Source organism: Rhinichthys klamathensis, unplaced genomic scaffold, assembly GCF_029890125.1.
Source record: "Rhinichthys klamathensis goyatoka isolate OS25496 unplaced genomic scaffold, OSU_Roscu_1.1 h1tg000295l_1, whole genome shotgun sequence".
Lineage (NCBI taxonomy): Eukaryota > Metazoa > Chordata > Actinopteri > Cypriniformes > Leuciscidae > Rhinichthys > Rhinichthys klamathensis.
Genome location: NW_026606814.1, coordinates 102,725 through 122,249, shown reverse-complemented (window position 1 = coordinate 122,249; position 19,525 = coordinate 102,725). Strand labels below are relative to the sequence as shown.

General features: G+C 37.0%; 1 protein-coding gene across 1 annotated transcript; it reads left to right on the top strand.

Moving 5' to 3' along the window:
• Positions 1-364: 364 nt before the first annotated feature.
• On the top strand, positions 365-15,091 carry cacng6b (calcium channel, voltage-dependent, gamma subunit 6b). The gene is made up of 5 exons (XM_056269966.1): positions 365-774; positions 4,260-5,038; positions 9,676-9,750; positions 10,976-11,113; positions 14,736-15,091. The coding sequence occupies exons 2-5, from the start codon at positions 4,681-4,683 to the stop codon at positions 14,957-14,959; spliced, it is 795 nt and encodes a 264-aa protein (XP_056125941.1). The 5' UTR covers positions 365-774; positions 4,260-4,680; the 3' UTR covers positions 14,960-15,091.
• The last annotated feature ends 4,434 nt before the right edge of the window (positions 15,092-19,525 follow it).

Here is a 19,525-nt window from a genome sequence, read left to right as displayed (position 1 = left end):
GCAGTTTGCAACAATGTTGAATGTGACATTAATGGCATCAAATAAATAAGATACTCAAGTATAGTTTTATACTCTGTTGTTAAAGTTCAGTGAAATAGTGCTCATTACTTTGGAGAGATCATAAAGACTACAAATACTTTCTACTGATTTATTCAGGGCTGTATCTAAAACCATTTATGGAATGGCTATGGTGTTATATGAATAAACTACTACTAATGGATTGATAGAAACATGTTCTGTTGAATTATTAGTGACCATCTTTTTGGCTTCATTATTTTTGATTTTTACCTATCGATAATGACCCCAATATTATGTCTTACAGCCCTATCAGCTGCTCTCTCTCGCCTCATAAACAGTCCTCTCTCTCTTTTCTGTCTTTGCAACTGTAACTCCCACGCTCTTAATGTCATTAACAGGTGCTTGTCCAAAATAGAACCCTTGCCCATACGCGCGCGCGCACACGCAAACATCAGTGGATCAGCTGACATACACTCGACTTTGTTTCCCGCACACATGCAAAACTCACACTGACCTACACTGAAAAATTAAAAATCTTTTCATACGTAGAAAAATACTCTTGCTTGGACCATCTATTCATGCTTAAGCTGTCATGCAATCAAAATATCTTCAACTTGATTGCATGAGCCCCAGTCCCACTTTTCTCCACCCTCCACTTTCTCTTTTTTTCTCTCTTGCTCTCTTTGCGTCCGTCCTTCTACTCTCTCAGTTGAGTTTCATGTATCTAGTCATCAGATCTGCACCCACACAGAACAGGTCAGGATTTGATTGCTCTCACTGTTGCTAAAGCTTGATGGCTTTTCAATGCACTTACTGCACACATGTATACTGTCATAGTTTAATAAAATCTGTGACACAAACCTTACATTTAGTAGTTTTGTGTTGTGCAGCTGATTAAATTATGTATTTTATTATGCTCTCAGGAAGAGTGATTGCACATTTGATAACTTTGCGAACTTACTTTATTTATTTATTTTTCTCTAAAAATCTGAATCTAAAATGCATGGATGTATTGATATAAGTATAAATGTATTATTTCTGAACTGCTACAAGTGTAAATGATTTTGTATATTAACCTGAATTTTAAAAAAGTATTTATAATTCAGTAGTTTATTGCATCACATAATCACATCACTGTTAAATATGTGACTAGTTATGTTTGCATATGTCTAACTGTCTGATACACTATAAACCTTTAGGCAGTTCCATTGGTCTGGATGTAATTTATTGTCATAAGAGATGTTTATATATGGCTTCTGGAGTCTAAATCATGGATATAGTGTGTGAGTTTTGGGGTTGAAGCCCTTTAAAATTGTAACTTTAAAATTACGATTGGTTTCTTTCATTCTTGCTGAAAAAATGGTCTCTTGACTGAGATGTGTGCCCCTTAGTGTAGACTTTTTTCCTTTTGAGGCAACAACATATGGCAAAGTATAGTATACATATTACAGAAGCGTAACTGTTTTGAAGAAAGTTTTGACAGAGTCGGGGTAATTTAAAGAGCTGCGATAAAGGTGGAGATGATCTTGCTGGGTTAATTATAGCCTGTTACATTTCCAGGTCATGTTTAGTGTTTTGACAGTCTGCTATTTCTCAATGACTGTGACTTACAAAGCATAAAATGGCCCCAAAAACTTAATGAAGAACTAGTTTAATATCTGTGTGTGTAGTCATACTGCAAAATTCTTAATCTGGATTTTTAGCTTGTTTTCCAGTGAAATAACAGGCTTGTTTTCTGATATAAATTGACTTAAAGCTGAATATATGGAACTAAGTTGATTTTTCTCACCACATTTGCATTTTTATGTTTTACGCGTATTGTATTAAATGTAATATTTTATTATGTTTTTGAAAAGAATTATTTTATACTCAGCAAAGCTAAAACCTTTTTTTTTTATCAAAACAGTAAAAAGTGTAATATTGTAAAATATTATTACAATTTAAAATAACTGTTTTCTATTTTGATGTGCAGTCTTCAGTGTCGCATGATCCTTCAGAAATTATTCTAATAGGCTGTTTATTTAGTGTTGAAAATTGTTGTGCTGCTTAATATTTTTGTTGTTGTAGTGTTTTTTTTCTCGAATAGAAAGTTAGCATAATTTATGTGAAAAAGATATTTTACATTTTGTAACAACATTGTAAAGTGATCAGTTGACTTCAAAAAGTGAGGAAACCCGTTGCTTTAAAAATATTAAGTAAATAAACTTCATGAGTAACAGAAAAAATTAAGTTATGTGGAATCGTCAAGTTCACCTAATTAAATTTTTTCAATTATGCATGAAGTTTATGCTTAATTTTTAGGCAACGGGTTTCCTCACTTTTGAAGTTAAGTCAACTGATCACTTTTTACAGAGAATGTAAAAATCTTTAGAGTTACTTTACTTTGTGTACAACTATCATTGCCTAAAAAAAAAAAAACTTACTGACCCCAAACTTTTGAACGGTAATCTATACTTAAAAAAAATAGCGATTTGCCTATGGACTAAGAAAAATAAAGTTAGTTCAATATATAATCTCTGAAAGCAAGTATTAAATATAAAGTGATTTTGCATAAGTAAAGTGACCTTATTTTAAATTATCATTACTGAGTCATTTATTTTTGCTGTGATGCTAAAATGCTAATTTTGGTTAAAGACTATATTTTTAAATAAGATAAAATAAGCTAATTCATAAGTATATGCCGTGGCGTATTTGTGAGTGTATCATGCTATAATTTTGGCTATGGGCCACATGCTTATTTATTGCCTTGTTGTGGTCTTATTGCTCCCGTGTGAGTGATTGGCTTCAGTGAGCCTCGTCCTGTAATACTCCCTCCCTGTACGGGGACCGTGTTAACGCCTTTAGACCCTCTGTTGCTTTGCCTGTCACACATGAATTAACACCTACTCTGCTCCACCTGGCTCTCCTTTTCGCCTTTATTCTCAATCAACCTTGTGTTTCATCCCTCAGTCTGTTCCTCTTCCCGCTCTCGCATCTTTTTTTAGAATAGCAGAACGCCGCACACCTTGAAACTCTGTCCACAGATCTGATAGTTGTCTGTACACATAATGCTTGGGTATTTATGAGGCCTTAAAATGGCACAGATCAAACAGGCTGGGCTAAAGTGAGCTGGGTTATGCGGGTATGTGTTGTTATCTTAGAGTCGCATCTGGCATAGCTAATTATTAGACAATGTGACCTAATCGTGACCCATATTAACTTTCTCTGAAAGCAAGCTGCCTGTTTGTTTATTGAACAGAGGACAAAGGTATAATGTTGTTCTCCAGGTATTAGGGATGTTCGCTGTGCCACTACTAATTTTAACAGCAAAGAAAAAAAGTTCAGTATGAAAAGTGCGTTGTTGAATGTATACTGCAAAATGTCTTGTTTTCCAATAAAAATATAAGTGGGGTAAAAAAAAAAGAAAAGCTATTAGATATTTTCAAAACAAGTCTTATTAATATTTTTTTAAATAATAATTTTATAAATAGTAGTAGTTTTATAAATAACTCATTTAATTAGAATTTCTTAATAAGTGCTAGTTTTACTTCTAAATTAGAAAGTTACAATAAGGTCGAGTTTGTTAACATTAGTTAATGTGTGATGACTGAACATAAATAGAATATTTTTGAATTATTATTAAATCAATTATTTTTGCGGTAACGCTTTACAATAAGGTTCCATTATTAACTTTAGTTAATGGATTAATTAATAACTAACATTCACTAACAATGAGCAATACATTTGTTATAGTATTTATTGATCTTTGTTAATTTTAGTTAATACAAATGCAGATGTTTAGTGTTAGTTCATGTTAGCTCAAGTCCATTAAATAATATTAACAGTTTATTTTAACAATGTATTAGTAAATATTGAATTGAACATAAACTATGGTAAATGCTTTAGAAGTATTTTTCATTGTTAGTTCATGTTACTAATTAACATTAACAAATGGAACCTTATTTTAAAAGTGTTGCCATAATTCCTGTTCATAATGCTGTTGTAAATGCATGATACCTAATGCATTTTCTAATGCTAACAAATTCAACCTTATTATAGAGTTAGACTGAAATTAGTAAAGCATTAAAATTAGGTTAGAATTACAAGTATTAATTAGATGTAGTAAGCATCTATAGAATCTTGAATAAAGTTTTTCTAACCCATTGGCAAATTGTTTAGATTGTAGATCTCTTTATCCTTCAGTCTTTCTGCTACTTTTCATGTACTGTCTTTTGAAGACTTTTTTTTTTTTTTTTTTGCAGGTTCAACAAAAAGAGGAATGCATCTTCTTTTCACGGCTGTATAAGGCCTCAATCCAATGTTTCTCATCAAGTCGTTCTTTTCATCTACCCATTATTCCTGTCTAGTTTGTTATCAAACCTTCTCGTGTTTGTAGGCGTCAGTTAATTCCCACTCTACGTTCTTCAGAAATGACCCCCTGTCACTTGAATTTCTGGCACGCCGGTTTCTTTTTAAATCACAGAACATTGTAATTCTCTATCATTTCCTGTTTTTTTTTTTTTTAGCTTTCTATTAATATACTTCTCTGTGTTCTCATTATCTATCGGTCCAGCAAACTCCAGACTAATCTCTCTAGTCTCCTGTTTTTTTTTTTTTGCTTTAGTCATTTCTGGTTCTCCCCTTTCTTGACTTTGCCTCTGGGAGTTTTTCTCTCTCATTGCCATGTGGTCCAACTATTTCATTGCACACGACGAGGATGGGAGAGGAGGTGCGGCAGGGTTGGGTGGAGCTGGCAATAAGATGGGGCGTGCAGGTCAACGGCCGAGGGCCCCTCGAATGAGTGACAGCCAGGAGGGCAAGATCAAGCTGGCATTTTTTATCGCCCTCATAGGCGTGACTCTGGCGGTACTTGGCATGGGCACAGAGTTCTGGGTGGAGTTATCTGAGCCAAAACACTTCAGGAACAACCAGACGTGTGAGATGGCACATTATGGCCTTTGGAAATCATGCGTTCGCACACTATGGGTGTCAGATATTGACCCGGAGAGAGAGAGCTGTGGACCTGTAGAATTGCCTGGAGGTGAGAGCACTCGTTCTCTCTTATCTAACATACTCACTCACTCACTCACTCACTCACTCACTCACTCACTCACTCACTCACTCACTCACTCACTCACTCACTCACTCAATAGCTGCGTTTACATGGACCCTAATAATCCGATTGTAATCGAACTAGTAGCACAGTCTTCGGAATAGAAAAGTCATATGTAACCATGCCAGTCAGAATGAATTGGCCAAATCTAATTAAAATTTCTTTTGTATTGTATGGGGTGGTGTGTAAACTTAATCAGATTGAAACCCGAAACTGGAAAGTACTGCGCATATGCAATGACGTAGAAATGGCGTAATGATGTTTGACACGTGGAACGAGCTGTTGTTGTGGAATGAAGTGTCATAAATGACTGTCATGTCATTCTAAAATTCTGAAAAAAGTGGAGCAGGACAACATCCCTCCTAGTTTCAGCCTCAGAAGTCATGAAGTCGTCATCTGATTGGTTAGATTCTACAGGATTTCCGGGAGACTGGTGTGTCACGTTCTTTTATGGCCCACCTGGAAACAAAGCCATCATGACGCCAAAACTTATGGAAGAAGAAAGCCATTTAAAGCCACAACCGTGACAAGAATCGACTAAACGCTGGATTTTCACAAGTATGTGAAGTTCGCAGGGCCATTGTTGCAGAAAACTTGCACAATGTTTTTGAATGATTCATTTATAAGATGCCCTGTGATTGGTTGCTTTACATGTCAGTCAAGGGTCCTCTTAGGTTGCAGTGATGGAGCCCAGATCTTCTGCCGTCAGTCTGAAGGTTTGGCAACGCGAGACTACATCCACCAGTACTTTGCTTCGGACTCTCATCAACAGATACTGTGATTTGGGCGCTAGAAGGGGCGTTTTTACTGCTTGATAAATATAAACAGCACAGCACAATGGTTCATGTGCTCGACGACCTGAAATAGATACATATTTAGTCTGCTCTTTAAAATCAAGGAAAGAAGCCATATAGGAGAATGGTTAGTATGCGCAAACAGCGGGAAACTATATCCGTGCAGTGTGCGCATGTCAAAAAATCGAATCTGATTGGAAGCTTGTGATATATAAACCCGCACATCAACCCCATCGCTTTATTTAGTTTTCATGTAAACGCTATGTTCCGATTCATTCCGATTGAAAAAAAAAAGCTGTCCATGTAAACATAGCTGTCTATATTCAGAACAGCATACTATCATACTTCTCAAAATGCAGTATATGGTAGGATATAGTATGCAGATTTTCTGTATGATGACCTGCTGCATACTGCATCCCACAATGCAATGTGCTTGAATATGAACATATATGCTGTGAATTTTAACATCTGTTTCTTAAATCGACTCACTATTTAAATATGTTATGTATATATATATATATACACTACCGTTCAAAAGTTTGGGGTCAGTGAGAATTTTATTTTTATTTTTTGGAGGAAAGTAATCAATACTTTTATTTATCAAGGACAGTAAAGACATTTATAATGTTACAAAAGATTCTATTTCAAACAAATGCTGTTCTTTTGAACTTCCTATTCATCAAAGAATCCAAAAACAAAACAAAAAAACTGTACAACTGACAGACCAACAACTGTTTCAACATTGATAATAATAATAAATGTTTCTTGAGCATCAAATCCTCATATTATACTGATTTGTGAAGGATCATTTGACACTGAAGACACTGACACTGGTGATGCTGAAAATTCAGCTTTGATCACAGGAATAAATTACACTTTACTATATATTCACACAGAAAACAGCTGATTTACACTGGAATAATATTTAATACTATAACTGATTTTTGTTGTATTTTTAATCAAATAAGCGCAGCCATGGTTAGCAGAAGAGAATTATTTTAAAAGTATTTAAAATCGTACCGACCCCAAACTTTTGAACGGTAGTGTATATATATATATAGATATACCTTTATAAAAAATATTTTTGGGATAATAATGTAAAATGTAAAAAAATTAGTATTTAAAATGCAAAACTTTTTTTGTTTTGTTTCCAAGATATGATGATTACGCACATCTATTTCATTAGTCACCATAAAATCAAAATGGACAATTCTGATTTTTAATGGAATATTGCAGTGTTTATTATAAATGATTTATTCATGCACATCATTATTTTATTTTTTAATTCATGTGCCCTTGTAATCAATAATTAATATAACTTCCCCTCCCACTTGCAACAACATCTCTTCTCTGACGACCTACTTACTGTCGTGAAGGCGGGACGACCTGTCACTCACATGACATGACATGACAGCAATAGCAAACCACAAAAATCCAATCAATTCCAGATCAAAATCAAGTTCCTACATTTTCACTTGTTCGAGAAGCTATTTTACTCAGATATACATCACAATAGGGAAGAAAAGATAATGGGAACTTCCGTTTCATGCGTCATGAAACATGCAGCATAATGAGATTGTAGACAATAATGTAGCATAATGCTGTTTAAAACATTTCTTGTTGCATAATGTGTTCTGTTTTACATACTATTTTTAAAAAGTTGTATGCAGATTAGAGTGTAGAATTCAGTAATGCAGTATGATAGCATTCCATTCTCAACATAGCCACCATACACACCCTACCAATCCAGTGTTTGCGTTGCTCCTGGGAAACTGGAGGCTGACATCATGAGATAAAAAAAATACTAATCAATAAGGAAGTATGAAGAAATTATTAGACTTACTAAATGCATAAACAAAATCTGGTGTGTGTTTATACACTAAGAGTTTTAGAGTTTTAATAATATGATGTATTGTTCTTGTATCATGTATTGTTGGAAATGTGAACACATTATACGGCATACTTATATGTATGTATCTGGGTTAGCTGGAGCAACAGATCATGCATAATTATTTTTAAAGACACAAAGCAGCATTCAGCTCACGTACAGCAAAACAGGGATATTATTAATGACGGTTGACTTTCTAAGATGCCGTAAGAGAGGCTTAGTTTATCTAGTTCTGGTTGGTGATATTCATCTTACCTCTCACATAACAACACACATAAACAGAGAGCCAGAGAGTTTCATTTGCCTCAGTTTGTACGACTCAGAGAACTGTGATGATGTCTCTTGTAACAGTGCCATTGGTCCGACTGCCAGATCTGTTAAGGAACAGTTCCACTCTCTACTTGAACCTGTCATAACAGATCATAACACGACACCCCTTTAGCTGAGAATGCAGAACTGCACTTTTTTTTGGGCTATTTTTCCTGGCAAAGTTAGATAAAAGGGCAACTAGTTTGGTTTCTGCTTTGAACATTTAAATAAGAGATAACTAAACATTCTCAGTAGTTTGATGTTTGAACGTTATATAGAGATGACCTGCTTTCATTCTCGGTTATGGCTTCCATGATGCATTTTTAAGAAATCTGTTCAATATTACATTACCAGCTCTATGCTAATCATATCTTGTGCAGCTCTCAGCAGTGACCTTACTTGACTGTGTGTGTGTGTGTGTGTGTGCCTCTATTTAAATTAGCCTGTCAAATTAATTTGTATATATACAGTATATATATTTATATATATATATATATATATAAAATCTTTAAATTATATTTTATTTATCTAAGTATAAAGCAAAATTATTTTTAAAAACCCACAAATTTAATCATGCCCTGACCCGTACGTAAATAAGTGTGGCCATAAAAATGAATCTTCATAACATTTAGAAAATTGAAGATCAACTTTTTTTGACAAAGTGTCTTAAAATGTTACGCATATAGTGAGATATGCAAGAAATAACAGCAAGACAAAAACATCAGTCTGACTCATGTGTACTTAAAAAATTGCATAGACGGAGAATGCGAAAATGTGTTCTGTGTGAACTGACCCTGAATCAACCTCGAACAAATTGACAAAAAATAGATTGCCGTGGACCGTAGGTCAGTAATAGGTTTATGCTCACTGATGTGAAAATAAAAAAAAACAATATATTGACTTCTAAAGACACTTTATGTATGTCTAGTTAAAGTGTATCCGTATATATATATATATGGATGTTTTCCTTATTTTGTTATACCGTCTAATTAATTGGATTTTTATCTAATCTGATAAAATCCAGGGCTGTATCCAGGGCTGTAATTTGAATAAATAAAAATTTGGAGTGAGCACACATTTTTCCAATGAGGGTAAGTTCTGAAAAAAAGATGGGTCACAGTTATAGCAGAAAGGTCAGTCATATTGCACAAGGAAAAACTGCAGTCTGACTGCTGCCTGGTTGCAAGTCTAAATATAGAAGACATGAGAGAAAAATCTGGAAATATAAGTAGACAACAGACTAGCTGCAGAGGACGAGAGAGAGTGAATGTGGATTTTATTTTGTATACATGCTTGAGTCTGTTCTCTCTTCCTTGTTCTGCCCTTCATCTTCTCTTTCCATCTGCCTCACTCTCATTCCCTCCCTCTCCATCTGCCTCGCTCTCTCTGTCTCTTGTTCTTTCAGTGCCATATGTGAGAGGGCTGCTCTGTGTCCTCGACACATTAATACACAATGACCCTCACAGGGCTTACAGCAGACAGCTCAAGTGCCTTCTTCTGTTTCTCTGACTGATTTTATTCTTCACCTTCTCTGCCTCATTCTTCTTCCTCACTGTCTCATTTTTCGCCCTCAGAATCGAACTGCACATTCTTTAAATTATACACTTCTGGAGAGAATGCTGTCATATTTAAGAAAACGACACAAAAAAGTAAGTTCTTACTGTATCCTCTGCCCTCTTTTCTCTCTGCCTTCTATGTGTCATTTCCCTTTTTGCTCTCTCATCTATTCATTCTCTCCCCTTCCACGCTGTTTCTCTCATTGAAAATCAGTCATGTGTTTCTGTCTCCTCCCCCTGCTCCATGTCTCTCCAGCTCTCCACCTCCCATACTGTGTACATGCAGAAGAATGTATCATTCTTGAGCTCCTTTCTTGTTCAATTCTTATTTCAGTTTACATAATTACTGAATGCCCCGATAAAATGCACTGTATACCCAAACGTATCCGGACACAGGTTTGGCTAGGCCAATTAAAGGTATAGTTCACCAAAAAAAATGCAACTTCTGTCATAATTTATTCACCGCCATGTTGTTCCAAACCTGTATAACCTTTTTTCTATGGAACACAAAAGGACACATTTTGAAGAATGTAGTGGTCACTTTTGCAATGTAATTACACACAAAAAGATGCAAAATCACTATAAGACACAAGCTATATTTCCTGTCCTCTGAATTAATATGATCAATTTGTGTGAGAAACAGACTGAAATGTAAGTTATTTTTCACTTCCACCAGTGGACTGTTAGTTTACTGTTAAACTTCTGATCTGATCCTGATCAGTTTGATTCATGACTAAAAGATCTGACTCAGAAGAGCAATCCGTCCATGATTTAGATATTGCTACTTCTCTTCAAGCATGCCGGTGACCTACAATCAAGATTTCCAGTGAATTATGGCTTAAATTTTGGTCTATTGCTCAATTGAAGCTTTTGTATGACTTCAGATGGCTTGGAATATAGCACAAGTTTTATGATAGTGTTCTGTTATTTTAACTGGTAGAGCATGATGCTAGCGATTTACTGAATCCAGCCTGCTTAAAGCTCAGATTGAACCTCATTGAACACCTTTGGGATGAATTGGAATGCCGAACATGTGCCAGATCCCATTGGCCAAAATCAGTCCCTTACCTCACTAATGCTCTTCTGTCTGAATGGGAGCAAATCCCTTCAGCCATGTTCCAGCATCCAGTGAAAAGCCTTCCCAGAAGAGTGCAAGCTGCTAGGGAGGGCCATTAAGGCCAAGGGTTTTGAAATGAAATGCCCCTGGGTTTGGTTGTCCACATACTTTTGCCTATATTATAAAATGATGGAGACTTTTATTATCAAGTATAACTTTTGTAACAAGTATAACTCACTGCTTACTTTGTTTCTCTCTTAGGTTTGCATATAACAGGTGCAATATTGGCTTTGTTCAGTTTGTTTCTGATGGTCATGGGCTCTCTGTGTATCACTATGTCTCTCAGTAAGAGTGTGCCCTTCTTCCTCAAGCCTGCAACCATCTGCTTCGTTTCCTCAGGTACTTTTCAAACACCTCATATAACTGCATCCAATGACTTTAAAGGTCCCCTGACATGGGGTTGTTTTATTATTTTATAATGTTTCCTGGGTTGCCCTTATAATGTTAGTATGTTTTTTAGATCAAAAATAGTCATAATTTAGAAATAAAAGGCATTTTTCCTAGCCTGATTTTAGCCTCTGATTTGAACGCTCTGTTTGAAGGGGCGTGTCTGCTGTGGGATTCAGTGGAACCGCCCACTACTGTGATTGGCTGACATGCTTGCAAATGAAATAGCTACATATTACATGTGAAACTGTCTCGAATACTTTTACTACAGCTATTATACGTTTTTACTATAACAGCTATCGAGATTAACGAATCGTGAGAAGTTTTTAAAGTTTTTAGATCTATTCCCATCACATAAAATGTTGCCGTGATGAGCATTGAGCAAGCAGATGACAGTCTGTTGATCGCGAGAATAAAGATCTTATCATTGCAACGCAGTGTCTGCACTCTCTCTAATGCTTTCACCAATGCAAACACGATGATGTACATACAGTAAGAGCTTCGTTGTGCAGTGTAACGTGCGTCATTGATTTCAAAACGAGTTGTCCAGATAAACTCGCGCTGTGTGGAAAGATTGTTCTTTGATCGCTTTCTGTATATAATTTGTTCACAATTTAAATAAGATTATTTTCATCCTACTAAAAGAAACGATGTAAAGTTGATATTTTAGTCACTGGCTTGACTTACTGATGCATAAACAGTATTGAACGATTTTGAGAGAAAGATTACCTGTCTGAACTTGAACAATTAGGCTACACATCAGAAATTGTTGCTTGGTAGCTCGATGGATTTATTTTCAGACGTTCATCGAGGCCAGCTCTGTATTGGCCCAAGTTGAGGAAACAGTCGTCGGTGAAATGTTTGGACCATACAAAACTTTGGAAAGTTGTGTCGGCGCATTTCCAGAGAAAATAAAATTAACCCAGAGGCTAACTTCAGAGGCTCGGATAAAGGATCTAAAAAATACTTTTGTGTTCATTTGTACATCCGAACACTGATCAACTGCCATGCTTCGCTCGTTTGCAAGCCATGATATCTCTCGAGGAAAAACTCAAATCGCGCTCGCGCGTTCGTACTTCCTAGCTCATTTTCTCATGGGCGAGCCAAATTCTCTGGGCGGGCAAAGCAGAGAAAGGGGAGGTTACCTTTCCTCCGTATGACGTCATACGGAGGAGATTCAAGATCAGCCTGTCTGAGCTTTCATTTTCTCAAAGGCAGAGAAAGATAGCCAAAGCTCGGTTTACACCGATTGAAATTTCTAGCCACTGGGGGACCATATACAGGCTAGGGGAACTCATATTAATGTTATAAAATTTCATGTCAGGGGACCTTTAAAACACACCAGCACCATTAATTTGCAGTAAAACTGAAGTAGCTAGTTATGGAGGAGGCTACATTTTATTAAGGCATCCTGTGAGTCAATGTTCTAGACTAGACTAGGATTGGCAACGGTCTAGTGCACTATGCCCCATTGCTGAGATTCTGAGCTCAAACCTCAACCATCCCAATTTCAGGCATCTCAAGAAATACAGCTGGCCTTATTTCAGGGTCACCTCACTAGTCAGGTGTAACCACTGATATTCTATGATTATTTTCTTTAATTCTTTATTTATTTTTATTTCGAACAACAAAAAATATACAATCAATTAAAATAAAATATACAAATACAAGCATACATTGCAACATACTGAAAGAAAAAAAACAATATCTATAAAGTACTATAACAATAATTACAATATATTCAAATATGTTTTCACTTAGGGGTAAAAACAAGTTTTAAATATCTTTCGAACATGCCGTCCACAATGCTGAGAGCATCATTTAGATGAATATGTAAATATGTGATCCATGTGTTCCTCTCGATGACAAAATAAACACACAACAAAAAAAAACAGTGGTGAGAAAACAGCAGTTAAAGGGATAGTTCGGCCAAAAATGATATTTAACACATGCATTACTCACCCTCAAGCCGTTCGAGATGCATATGTCAATCTTGTTTCAGACGAACACATTTTCAGTTATTTTAGAAAATGTCTTAGACCCTTCAGTGGATATAATGTGAAGCAATGGGGTCCACCTCCTTCAAGTCCCAAAATGTGCATACATCCTTCACAAAAGTAATCCATCCGGCTCCAGGGGGATAAACGAAGGCCTTCTGAGGGTAATCCGTGCGGTTTTGTCGTAAAAATATACATATTTAAAACTTTATAAATGAAAATATCTGACTTCCGGCAACCAACGAAGCGCGTTCACGGGTGAACTGAGTGTAGTTTTGTTTTGCTCTGCACTCTGGCTGCGCAGGCGCATTCGTTCTACGTCACGCCGGTTCCTACGCTACGTCATACCTCGTACGCCGACTTCCATCACCCGTGAACGCGCGTCGATCGTTGCCGGAAGTCAGATATTTTCATTTATAAAGTTTTAAATATGTATATTTTTACGACAAAACCGCACGGATTACCCTCAGAAGGCCTTCGTTTATCCCCCTGGAGCCGGATGGATTACTTCTGTGAAGGATGTATGCACATTTTGGGACTTGAAGGAGGTGGACCCCATTGCTTCACATTATATCCACTGAAGGGTCTAAGACATTTTCTAAAATAACTGAAAATGTGTTCGTCTGAAACAAGATTGACATATGCATCTCGAACGGCTTGAGGGTGAGTAATGCATGTGTTAAATATCATTTTTGGCCGAACTATCCCTTTAAGCAAGCATCTGATCATAGCGACATGGATATGTTTGCACCAGCTCTGCAATTCGGCACTCCAGTCAAATCATGTCACGTTTATTTATAGCACTTTGAGCAAGCAGCTTTGCGTAAACATAAAAAAAACAGTGCCTCTTTCAATTGGAATTGCTTCAGTTAAACTTCAATTTCTACTATAAAGCAGCTCTTCAGCGGACTAAACAGAAGAAATGATTTCTACCCATTACGTAATCACCATGGATCAAAGATAGTTTGAAGGTGTTTTCCAGAAACTGTTACCTGATTGTATTGACATAATCTCACACCAGTTCGTTCTTTAATTTAGCTTGAAATATATGGGAACTTTCATAGTCCCATGTGTAACGGAGTAAAACCTCACCCCCCTGATCTCAAGAGACGCTCTAGCAAGTGATGCTAGGGGCTGCAGTCTTTAGCCTCCTTGTTAAAGCGCCTGACTCACACGCCGGAGACCCGGGTTCGAGGCCTGAACAGAGCGGGGCGAGTAGGACCTGGGTGAGGGGTTACACATGCAGCTCCAGACTGAAACTAAAATAGAAAATTCATAAAAAATGGCAACAATAAGTTAAAATGTAGTTGCCTACAGGAACAGGATAAAAAATTGGAACTAATTTACATGAAATGCAATAATATAGAAAACACCCTCATTTATATAACTTGTTATAGTCTATATATTAAAATGTCCCTTCATCACAGCACACAAGCTGTTACAAGCTAAAGTAGGAAGCGCTTTTGGCTAATTTATCACCTACAAATATAATTTTGCTCCTAAATGTTTCATGTTGATTCGAAAAAGGTGAACTGTTCCTTTAATGAAATGACCTTTCATCTCTCCACTTTCCCCAGGTATCCTGGTCCTGTTGTCCATCATTGTTTTCCACCAGTCTGTGCTGGCTTTATTGGCAAGCGATCACAGTATCCCTCTCCATCACGAGCTGTCCTGGTCAGTGGCGTGTGTTGGCTCGGCTGGGGCCATTCTCATTTTTGGAGGGCTTATGTTCCTGTTGCTTTCCCTCCCCAACAACCCCCTGGAGAAATGCTTTCGTCAGCAGAGCAGTAGTGATACCTAGCTGTCCGAAGGACTGCCAGTGAGTTAAGTAGCAGAAGATCTTTTATACTCTTATGCTGCTTGGGGAGATTAACTGATGTTGTAAAGGACTCTCAAAAGCTAATGTTCATAATGTTTTGCAATAACCTGCATTAGAATTAACCTGGCCCTTGCCAGATGAATTTCGCTCCGCCTAGCTTCACTCACATCCATCTGGAACCGATCCATTGAAATGGCGTTTCAGAAGGCTGGGCCTTATCAAAAATCCTTGCATATGATTGGATAAGGCACTTGTCTGTCATCTTTATCGACGTGCTATTTCAACCACTCACACCGAAGCCAACCCGTGACGCTGAAGAATCCGGTCGGGAGAAGGCACTGATCTATTAACATCATTTCCACCAACAAAAGCCTTAAGAGCCGTTCTCTGATGTTCTTTTAATGAAACAATATTAGGTAGATTGGACAACACGGATGAAATCAATGTTAACAGCATCAATGTTAACGCTTGTTTCCTCGATGCGAGCCGCCATTGTTGTCTGAATCAAAACAGTCTCACGGTCGCTTCTCCACTACGTCACATCTATGAAACTCCCGCCCTGCGTCCTGATTGGCTAAACCATAAAGTTGGTTGGAGAAATCACTCTCAATGGAAGAGGTTCCAGATGGATGTGAGTGAAGCTAGGCGGAGCGAAATTCATCTGGCTAGGGCCAGGTTACATTAGAATTGCTTATGAATAAGAGTATAGACCTTAATACACATATACTGAATTTGAACTGATATTTCTATGATGGCTCTGTACATAAAATCAGTGACCAACAGATCTGTTTACTATCTTTAAAGGCTTCATTTACACAACTAGCCATGCTATTATGCATTGTTCATTTATCTGCATTGCTAATTTGTATAAGAAACCTGATTTATTTACTTGCTATGTAAAACTGACTTCTGACTGATGGTTTCTGCAGGTTGAAAGTGTAAAACTGTTTCTTTTTTTAAAAATGCCATCCTATCTATGCTAAAGGATAGACAATTCATATCCTTCCTCTGTTTCGTTATCCATGTAGCTGTGGTGTGCACTTCCCTATTCTCATAGAATTAGGGCCCATTCACCAAGAACGATAACTATATTAGCGTCCACACCAACGCATGATAACATTCTGTTTATTATGAACAGCGTGCTGCAGTTTTTCGACTGTAGCTTTTAATTAAGTCTTCAAAGAGCTCAAGCAATTGAAAAATGAATTGATCAAAAATCTGTCTCTATTTAGTTAGCAACGCCCAACTTCCTACAGCCCAATCAATTCCTGAAGGAAGAAATCAAATCCCGCTCTACATTTTTCTTATTCAAGAAGCCGTTTCACTCACAATAGGGAAGAAAAGATTATCAAAACTTCCGTTTCATGCCGACTTTAAAGTTGGGTGGATTCTGATTGCCTGTCAATGTTTTTATCGTTTATCATCTCTGAAAGTGATCCCAACTATATCGTTCCTGTGTCGTAATCGTTATAGCTACGGGACTTCTCTATTTTCATGGAATTAAAACATTAATTAAAACTTTACAGTTATATTGCCTTTTTTTGTGAATGGGCCTTTAGAATGATTATTTAAAGTTTGTAGTTAAAGTCGTCATAGATATCGTCCTTGGTGTGAATGGACGTTAACAGGGATTGATGCTTAAACACTGAAAATACCAGCTTTCCAAGTTGGTGTATGCTAGTTAGTTGTGGCTTGTGAACCATCATAGCCATGCTGTTTAGCAAAACTTGGCAGGTGAGCTTCGTTGACCAGAATTATCTTTATGGTGAAGCTGGTGACCAACAAAGTCTTGCTAGTTAAGCTAGTTAAAAAGCCTAATGGGGACATCAGCGCAATATATGCTGGTGACCAGCTACAGAGATCCCAAAAAGTAACACTTTTGGACACGTTTAAAAATGTGAAAGTAATTTTTAGCTTCTATTGATTTATAAACCTAGCAACTTTTTGTGACATCTTTCTTTACAGGGTTAGTTCACCAAAAATTAATATTCTGCCATTAATTACTCACCCTCATGTTGTTCCTAACCCATAAGACTTTCGTTCATCTTCTGGACACAAATGTAGATCTTTTTGATGAAATCTGAGAGCTTTCTGTCCCTCCCTCCATAGACACCTACACAACTACCACTTTGACGCTTCAAAAAGTCTATAAAACGGATTAGTCCAAATTTTCTGAAGAGACTCGATCACTTTATATGATGAACAGATTCAATTTAGACTTTTATTTACATATAAACATTGATCAGCGAACATAAAAAGAAGCTCAACCGAACCTGCGTTACACACGAGAATGAACCTCATTGGTTCTCACAGGTCAAGTGAACATGCTTGAGCTTCCGTTTATCATAACTGATGTGTGAGTTGATGAATGTTTATATGTTGTGAATAAAAGCCTAATTTAAATCATCTCATCACGTAAAGCGATCGTGTCTCTTCTGAAAACTAAACCGCTCAATTCATATGGATTAGTTTTACGATCTCTTAATGAACTTTTTGAAGCGTCAAAGTGGTGGTTGCGTAGCGGTCTATGGAGGGACAGAAAGCTCTTAGATTTGATCAAAAAGGTATTCATTTGTGTTCTGAAGATGACCGAAAGCCTTACAGTGTTGGAACGACATGAGGGCAAGTAATTAATGACAGATTTTCATTTTTGGGTGAACAATCCCTTTCAAATAAATGCTGCTTGGTTTGATATTTTGCTATAAATTCAGTATTTATGCATTTAAATGTCCAAATACTTTTTGGGATCACTTTATACTGGTCTTTTCGGCTGGGTTTTCAATTAACAAAGTAATCAGCAGATTAGATATCATAGATTTCAATGCATAGATTTAATTTACATTATATAAATGTAAAATGATGCTTAATACTGTACATGAAACCGATGTGTGTGTATAAAAATGATGAATGAAATGTATTGATGTGGATGATACAGACCCGTTGTTGAGCCACACTGTTATGTAAATAATGTATTTATATTGTACTCCAGTCGAAATGAGAGCACCTTGTCCTTATACTGAAGATGCTGTCCTTCACTGAACTTTCTTCATCTCCTTCTTTCTTATATCTGTTCTTCACTTGGTTGTCTGTGCCACTCTCTATTCGTCACGCTCTTTCTCGTTCACTAGTTTTGCTTGAGGATTAAATCTCTTTCACCTAAGACAGTCTCCTGCACTCCTTCCCTCGCTTGTTTCTTAATCTCACTCCTTCTCTTTTGCCTCTCGCTCATTCTAAAATTAGTGCATGGCTCATCTAAGCACATCATGTTGAAGTGGATGAGAAATATTATCCTGGTATGTCAACCATGCCCACCCTCGACGTTCTCTCGATGTTGATCGCTCTTGGGTGTCTCCGAGGGTTTGGGTGGAGCTGCTGTTTCCCTGCGTCTGCCGTCCCGTTCCTCCCGAGTGTTTGTGAATACAGTGTCAGTACATTTGGGAAGTGAGGAAAGGTCTGAGCCTCAGTAATCTGCATGTCTCTCATCCAGTCTAACTAAAGCCTCCATCCTGTGAAAAACAATCTAGATATCCGCAAACCGCAGAAATGACAGGTGGCGAGTGTGTTCCTGGAGCAACCGTCTCGACATGTCCTACTACAGTATGCTTATAATTGGCCCTTTTAATTTGGGGAATCTGTATTGGGTCTGTAGAATAAGAGCACGTGGCTTGATCAGCTGGGGGAGTATGGGTGGGTGCAGGAGTTGGGAAATTGGAGCCTCTAGGTTGACACTGAAGCCAGAGGTCTGCTAGTATATATAGCCCTTTAATAGTGCCTGTCAGACTAACGGGCTGTTCTTTCACTTTTTATGTGTCCACCAAGTACATGGGGGGAATAAAACAGGATCTGCTCTCACAGTGAAACTAATTGTTGGTCGGAACAGAAATGAATGCATGTGTGTGGGTGGGTACAATAAAACACTCGATAGCCAGTCTTCCAATAGTAAAAGAACTGGGGTGGTATGTGATGGTTTGCCCATCTGGAAATTAGAGGAAAAAATTGGGTCAATACCGGTAATCATCTTCCAAATTTACACACAAAAAAAGTAGCAAAATCCAAAAATGATTCTGCAAAACATCTAGATTACCACTTAAAGGTCTGTTAAAAGGAGGCTAGAGGGTAACAGTGTATTATTAGTGTATTATTTTCATGTTTGTTTTTTAGAACAGTGGTTCTCAACCTTTTTGACTCTTGGCCCTCCATTGTTTACAATATTCAAAGGCCCCATGACTTTCCCATTTGTTTGTGATTTACTGGATAAAGATTAAGGACATGGATTTTTACTCTCAATTTCTACACAATAAAAATGGTGAGCATGGCATAACTAGAAAATGTTATATTCATTATAAAAAGATCCATGGAATTGTATTCATTTACATGACTTTCCAGTTCTAGAAATCACACAAAAATTAGGCTACCTTATATATACAGGTTTTCAAATACCATGAGCATCCTCATTCTTTAAAGAAAAATTAAAAGATAAAAAAAACGAACTGTTTGGAGGTTAATTAAAATGAGAAATATCTTGATTTTTGCCTATTTTAATGCGTT

Coding starts and splice junctions, on each gene's coding strand:
- cacng6b (XM_056269966.1), top strand. CDS start 4,681: ATGTGGTCCAACTATTTCATTGCACACGACGAGGATGGGAGAGGAGGT. Junction 5,039..9,675: donor ACCTGTAGAATTGCCTGGAG/GTGAGAGCACTC, acceptor TTTCGCCCTCAG/AATCGAACTGCACATTCTTT. Junction 9,751..10,975: donor TAAGAAAACGACACAAAAAA/GTAAGTTCTTAC, acceptor TTTCTCTCTTAG/GTTTGCATATAACAGGTGCA.